We start from the raw sequence: 7,509 nt of genomic DNA on the forward strand, positions 1-7,509 counted from the left end.
CAGTCAAGGCAGAGAAACCCTGTCTCAAGGAGGAGAAGTAAGAGGATGAGGTGGAGGAGGAGAGGGATGGGGAAGGAAAGGAGGAGAAACAGGAAGAGGAAGAGGAAGTGGAGGAGGAGGAAGAGGAGAGAAAGGGAAAGAGAAAAAAAAAAAGAAGAAGAAAGGAAATAATGTCCATTTTGTAGAAAAGGAAACTTAAGAGTCTCAGAAAACTGAGGAAGCCTCCTTCCTGGGGGAGATGATGTCGTTTGATAGGAAAATAGGAGCTCACATTGGTAAAGCCGAATAAGGTCCTGCCTGCTTAGGGAAGGAGCTACAGACCTTGCAAAACCCACAAAGACCCGCCTGAATTCAGGAGCCCCGCCTCCGCCTGCGTCACCATGACAACATTTCTGCACATGCGCTTCGTGGACAGTGTCTTGACCTGGCGGAAGCAGGCTCTGCTGGCAGGACAGAAACGAAGGGCGGGCTTTTAAAAGGATCGTCACCCTGCTGGCGGGGACTGTGAAGGTTGGTGGTCTCGAGAGTCGGAATTGAGGGAGTAGAGGCGAAGCGGGGCTCGGAAGGAGATAAAGCAGAGGGGGCTTGTGGAAATACCTTACCAGGACAAGGATGGGTTAGTTCCCCAGAGAGCAATGTAGAGGAATGGGGCTATAGAAATGCACTTTGGGGATGGGGATCCAAGTTCCAAAGGAAAGCCAGAGAGAGATTAAGGACCTCGGAGTCGCCTTGGGATAATGGTTGCCCCTCTCTCCACTCCTACTCCCAGTATTCGGACACATCCTTACCTTACTGGCGTACTCAAGCATGGCCAGACCTCCCATGCACGGTTCGGTGATTGTCCCAGACTGGCATGAGACGGTCGAGGGCAAGGAGTACTTATCTTGCATCCTGCGCAAGAATCGCCGGCGGGAGTTTGGTAAGTGCCACCCAGCCCCCCAGATCTCACCGCGTACCACTAGTACACCCTTGACACTCCCTGGGACAGCAAGAACAGATCCGTGGGACTTGCCCCACAGCACTTCTGACCATCGAGGTCTCCTGGGTGCCGCCTGTAGCCTCTAGTCTCAGGCCCCCTTCCCCAAATCTCCTTAAAGCTAATTCCACCAACAGAGCCAGGAACATGGAAACAGCCCATCCCTGCCAACAGCAGCTGTCACCAGAGATGCTGTTGACTGAGCCCTCACTTGGGGTCATGCCCTCTGCTGGGCACTTTGCACTTGCACAGCAACCTTGCAACCTTGTTTCAGACAACAATTCAACATGTATCCAGTATTCGTTATTGTGTATCCGGTACTGGTTATGTAGACCAGGGGGGTCTCAAACTCACAGAGCTCCACCTGGCTTCTGGCTTCTAAGTGCTGGGATCAAAGGCATGTAGCACCACACCACGTCCTGCCTATTCAACTTTCGATTTATTTATTTTATGTATATGAGGGCTCTGTCTGCTTGAATGCCTGCAGACCAGAAGAGGAAATGTTTTGTGAGACGCCATGTAGGTGCTGGGAATTGAACTCTGAACCTCTGGAAGAGCAGCCTGTGCTTTTAAGTTCTGAGCCATCTCTCCAGCTTCTGTGTACAGTTTTAAGAACTTATAAAGATCCCAATGAGTTGGTTTGGGGATTTATTTGTAGTAGCTGTAAATACTTTCGTTTATTAAAAAAGGAATTGTAATATATATTTGAAACAGGGTTTCTCTGTATAGCTCTGGCTGTCCTGGAACTCACTCAGTAGACCAGGCTGGCCTGGAACTCAGAAATCTGCCTCCCTCTGCCTCCCAAGTGCTGGGATTAAAGGTGTGCACCACCACTGCCTGGCCTAAGATATATTTTTAGGTATAAGAAATCCAGATTGGCCGGGCGGTGGTGGCGCACGCCTTTAATCCCAGCACTTGGGAGGCAAAGGCAGGCGGATTTCTGAGTTCGAGGCCAGCCTGGTCTACAAAGTGAGTTCCAGGACAGCCAGGGCTGTACAATGAAACCCTGTCTCGAAAAAACAAAAAACAAAAAACAAAAACAAAACAAAAAAAAAAGAAATCCAGATTGAATAGTAACAATATTGGGGCTGAACAGGTGGCTATGTGGTTAAAAGCACTGACTGCTCTTCCAGAGGTCCTGAGTTCAATTCCCAGCAACCACTTGGTGGCTCACAGCCATCTATAATGGGATCCAGTTCCCTCTTCTGGTGTGCAGGCATAAATGCAGGGAGAGCACTGTATACATAATAAATAAATCTTTAAAAAAAATTTCATGACAGAAAGTGCTGGCACATGTCTTTAATACCAACACTTGGGAGGCAGAGACAGGCGGATGTACGAGTTCTGAATTTGAGGCCAGCCTGGTTTACAGAGTGAGCTCCAGGACAGCTAAGGCTACACAGAGAAACCCTGTTTTAAAAAAAAAAAAAAAAAAAAAAAAAAAAAAAAAAATCAAACTTAAGGGGGAAGGGGGCCTGGAAGAGCTGGAGAGTTAGCTCATCAGTTAAGAGTACTAGCTGCCTTTCCAGGGGGCCTAGGTTGAATTCCCAGCATCCACATGGCAGATACAACTGCCTGTCTCTCCAGACCCAGGGAATCAACCCCTTTGGCCTCTGCCTCTGCCAGCACCAGGCATGCATTATGCATTCACCAATGCAGGCATTCTTCAAAATAGATGCATAAGCCTTTAAACAAAATCAACAACAACAAAAGCTTTGTGTTTGTTTGGGGAACAGTGAGACAGCTCAGCCAGTGAAGTGCTTGCTGCATAAGGTTGGCAGCCCGGGGTCCCCAGAAGCCATAATAAGGGGGAAAGCCAATTCCACAACTTCACATGTGTAATGTGACATGCACACACACACACACACATACACACCCTGTATCATCATATACATGATAATAAATAAATGCTTAATAAAACCTCACGTTGATTATCTCTTGTGAAGTTTTGGGCTAATCATGGCAGTGACCATGATTTGTAAATAACTCTTGTGTTGTTTGTTTTGTTTTTCAAGACAAGGTTTCTCTGTGCAGTCCTGGCTGTCCTGGAACTCACTCTGTAGACCAGGCTGGCCTCGAACTCAGAAATCCACCTGCCTCTGCCTAATAACTCACTTTTTAAAAAAAGCTTGAGGGCAAGAGTGTGGCCTGGGACTGTGAGATCTGATGCCCTCTTCTGTGTCTGAAGACAGAGACAGTCTACTTACATATAATAAATAAATAAATCTTTAAATCTTTAGGCCAGAATGAGCAGGGCCAGACAGAGAAAAAAAAAGTGTAGGCTGAAGGCAGCTACATTGTATTTACATATAATTAATAAATACATCTTTTTAAAAAGATGTATTTATTTTATATATCAGTGATCTATCTGCATGTACACCTACATGTGCAGGAGAGGGCATCAGAACTCATTACAGATGGTTGTGAGCCACCATGTGGTTGCTGGGAATTGAACTCGGGACCTCTGGAAGAGCTACTGGGGCTCTTAACCGCTGAGCCATCTCTCCAGCCCCAGCACCCAGAGTTTTATCTGTGTTAACAGCAGAACCAGTGACCAGAGGAGTATGTCATCCATGTCCCCAACCAAGCTCCAGAGCAGATGACAATGATGCGCAAATCAACTGTGAGATCCTAGAACATCTCCATGTATCCGGGGCCTCCCTGGGGGCAGAGTTCCATGCTGAACCAAGCTGTCTAGTTAGCTTTCAAGATAGGGTGTCTGTCCCAGGATCTGAGCAAGTGCAGAATTGACTCCCCAACTCCCTGACTCCCTCCTTGCCACACCACAGGGTTGCTTGAACGCCCGGTGCTGCCCCCCTCCGTGGTCATTGATACTGCCAGCTATAAGATCTTTGTGTCCGGGAAGAGTGGTGTGGGCAAGACAGCACTGGTGGCAAAGCTGGCCGGCCTGGAAGTGCCTATAGTACACCATGAGACCACAGGTGAGTGAGTTTAACCTTCAGCCTTGGTTGCCTTCCACAGCATGGGGACAAGAACCTCTCCCCAGCTATATTAGTGGCGCTTTATATATAATCATGCCATTTCCTCAGGAAGTCGGGTTGTTTGGGTTGGTACTAGAGACAGTGGTGGCCACATGCCTTGTGTCTAGTAGGTATTAAGGTGTTCAAGACTTTCCCCTGCCACAGTTAAGTTTCTGCTCCATCATATGTCCCAGGACCTTTGGGTCTCCCTATACAAGCAGTGAGACCCCTTTCTCCTGGCGAGGGCCAACTCTGCCTTTGTCTACCAAGGACTACAGCAGAACAAGACTGTTTACGTCCTGAGTCTGAGGAGTCTCTCAGGTCAGGGGCCGTGCCTTCCTGTCACAGTGGTGACCCACAGGGTGGAGACGTATCTCTTCTTCTTACCCCTTCCTGTCCCCACCCCCACACCCCCGATCCCACTTCTGAATGGCAGATCCCAATTCTCCTCAGGCATTCAGACCACTGTGGTGTTTTGGCCAGCCAAGCTGAAGGCCAGCGACCGTGTTGTCATGTTCCGTTTTGAATTCTGGGACTGTGGGGAGTCCGCCCTCAAGAAGTTTGATCACATGCTGCCGGTGAGCTGGGCAAGTGGGCCTCAGTGGGTCTCTGGGTGGAGGTCGTTGTTAGAGCCCCACCCTGTCTGCAGGAGCCTGACCTGAGATCCGTGTGCTGGGCTGGCTGCAGGGCTCTGGCTGGCACTGGGTATTGTGTTCCAGCCACTCTCTGCTCCGGGCCTCAGTTTCCTAGTCTGCGAAAGGAGGGGTTGTTGCTGATTCTTCTTGGAGCCCTGAAACTAGTTGGAGGGTTCTAGTCCTGTGTGGCTACGTGGCCACGTGAGTGTTCCACCAGCCAGCCTCTCTGTCCTTAGGCTTGTAAAGAGAATGCGGATGCCTTCCTCTTCCTCTTTTCTTTCACCGATCGCGCCTCCTTCGAAGACCTTCCTGGGCAGTTGACGCGTGTAGCCGGTGAAGCTCCCAGCGTCGTCAAGATAGTGATTGGGTCCAAGTATCCTTTGAGTGGCCCCTCTTGTGGGACAGTGGGCGTGGGGGAATAAAGGGAGTGGGAGAAAACCCACGTCCTGCCAGAGTTCCGGTGCTTTGGGCGGGCAGACTCGGGAGGACTGCTGTACAGTTTCCACGCGGCCCCGGGTGGGTGTTTGGCTGTGGGAAGCCACTGAACCCAGCCCGCCAGGGAGTGGACAAGGGGCAGTCTGAGGGATAACAGGTTCTCAGTCTCTGGCATCCCAGATGTCACTGGACACCACGGAGGAGCTGAGAACAAAATGGGGACCCCAGGGGCAGCTCGGTCATCCGCAGGGCCAAAGAGAGGAGAGGGCAGGGAGGGGAGGGACACTGGGTGGTTCCCAGGCGGGTGAGAGTCTTTGGCTGGAGTGCAGGAAGGCCTTCCAGCGGGAGGTTAGGGGAAAGCCTATCCCATCGTTCAAGCACAGCGAGCCTTAATGAGCAGAGACAGTCTGTGGTTTTAGAGCTTTATGGTAGAAAGCAGGGGGAAAGAGAGAAGGGAGAAAGAGGGAGAGGCCGGCCATGGCCCCGTGGAGAGAGGGGGGAAGGGAGAGAGAGAAGGAGGGCTAGAGAAGAGAGTAAGAAAGATGAGAGCTTAAAGAGAGCAAGGAGGGGCCAAACAGCCCCTCTGATAGTGGGCTGGGCTACCTTGCTGTTGCCAGGTAACTGTGGGGAGGAGCATACCTGGCTATAGTCAGGTAACTGGGGGTGGAGTCTAGCCAGAATGTCAGAAGCTTGGGACATTGTCTGCATGACTTATAGTCACAGAATTATGGAGTTGGGGGCTCTGTGGTGTCAGGCGCCTGTCTCTGGGAATGTGGCTCAGTATTCTGTCCCTTTATCCGACTGGGTCTCTGGAGCAAGCCTCATTCAAGCAAAACAGGCTGCCTTTCGCCGCCCCACACCCTATGATGCTCTCCTGGTAAAGTACCTGTGTCCGTCCCCCCGACCCCCGTGAGGTCCAACCCATACGTTTCCATTCAAGGGTGTCTAGGATCTACCCTAGACCCTGGGTATAGCCTCTCAAGAAGAGGCCAAGGCTGGGTCTGATGGGGTGGCGAGCAGAGACAGGCACCTTAGCCCTCCGGCAGGTTTGACCAGTACATGCACACGGATGTACCAGAGCGAGACCTCACAGCCTTCCGGCAGGCCTGGGAACTCCCCTTGTTCCGGGTGAAGAGTGTGCCGGGGCGGCGGCTGGCAGATGGACGAACACTGGATGGCCGGGCCGGGCTGGCCGACACAGCCCATGTGCTCAATGGCCTTGCAGAACAGTTGTGGCACCAGGACCAGGTGGCAGCCGGCCTGCTCCCCAGCTCCCCAGAGAATGCTCCTGGCTGAAGGGTGACAACCTCCTTGGTAGCGACTGGTACTGGTGATCCCCACTTCTATCCTGAGGACCGGCTGAGGAGGGCTCTCACATGGCAGTAAGATGGGGCACGAGGCTCCAGAGTTAAAAGGAGCCCCCCTGCCTTTCGCCTTTCTGCAGTAACCACAGAAATGGTGGCGGGGGTGGGTACTCAGACAGACCCTGTTATAACTTTAATTTTTTTTCAACTCCTATTTTAAATGATGGTTCTTAAATACTTTAACCTCGCTTGTAGCCCACCACCCACCAGTGGTAGTGGAAAAGAAAGGACACGGGGGTTGGGAGGAGCAGACCTGTTTAGAAAGGTTCTTTGGAGCAACTCCTGTCTGTGTTGTCTAGAAATCAGCAGTTCAGTTCACACGTTAACAATGGCAGATCAGTCCACTTGCAGACATGCCATGGATATACCGGCAGTCTGGTTCAGTAGAGTCAGGATAGCCAACACGAATCAGCAGCGGTTGGCACTACCTAGCAGAGACAGCCAGGCCTCAGCCTCGGCTCCAGTGAGCAGGAGGGACCCAGGGGGACACCAGGAGAAGTTCTTGGCTGTGCCTCTCTCAGGGAAGCAAAGATCAGTGAAGACTCAAGACCCACAAGCATTGCACAGCTGGCTGTACCAGCAAGCCAAGCTCTGCCTCCATTACTCTGTGGAGTCCTGGTTATACCGGCCAAACATCATCATGTCCTCCACGTGTCTTGCCTCAGCATGGGCATCCAATCAGCCTGAGTCTGGGGAGGTGGCAAGAAACTGCAGCACACCACCAGATGCTTTTTGGTGCGTTTCTCTCTATGGAGTCCCAACAGGGCTCAACTACGCAATGTTAAGGTAGACCAATACATGTGTGTTGGTAGCAATGGATCCTTCATCACGTGTCCTTTCACATGTCTGCTTTAACAGAACATCCTCTCTCCTATGTCCCCTTCAGCGAAATGTTCCTTCAGAGTCTGCCTTAGCCTTTCACCTGGGTCTGCTTCAGGAAAACACCCCTTCATATGTTTGCCCCAGCAAAACACCTAACACAACTGACTGTCCAAAGAACGCTCAAGTTTCCACTTCATATCCCCCTTTCTGTTTAAGAATTGTCCTTTTCTTAACATTAGCAATCTATACAGAATAGAAATAATTATAAGAACCATCACATTTTCAATAAATGGCTT

At 50.9% G+C, this 7,509-nt stretch overlaps 1 protein-coding gene across 1 annotated transcript; it reads left to right on the top strand.

The window, feature by feature from the left end:
• Positions 1-398: 398 nt before the first annotated feature.
• Cplane2 (ciliogenesis and planar polarity effector 2) lies at positions 399-6,530 on the top strand. Its single transcript, XM_021201183.2, has 6 exons — positions 399-510; positions 770-919; positions 3,766-3,918; positions 4,411-4,535; positions 4,829-4,965; positions 6,074-6,530. Exons 2-6 carry the CDS (start codon positions 808-810, stop codon positions 6,321-6,323), a joined length of 777 nt encoding a protein of 258 aa, XP_021056842.1. The 5' UTR covers positions 399-510; positions 770-807; the 3' UTR covers positions 6,324-6,530.
• Positions 6,531-7,509: the final 979 nt, after the last annotated feature.

This window comes from Mus pahari, chromosome 6, assembly GCF_900095145.1.
Source record: "Mus pahari chromosome 6, PAHARI_EIJ_v1.1, whole genome shotgun sequence".
In the NCBI taxonomy this organism is placed as follows: Eukaryota; Metazoa; Chordata; class Mammalia; order Rodentia; family Muridae; genus Mus; species Mus pahari.

Bases quoted from the DNA above. Each gene is read 5' to 3' on its own strand.
- Cplane2 (XM_021201183.2), top strand. From the start codon at position 808: ATGGCCAGACCTCCCATGCACGGTTCGGTGATTGTCCCAGACTGGCAT. The intron at 920-3,765 runs GTAAGTGCCACC...GCCACACCACAG, and splicing joins GAATCGCCGGCGGGAGTTTG to GGTTGCTTGAACGCCCGGTG. The intron at 3,919-4,410 runs GTGAGTGAGTTT...AATTCTCCTCAG, and splicing joins AGTACACCATGAGACCACAG to GCATTCAGACCACTGTGGTG.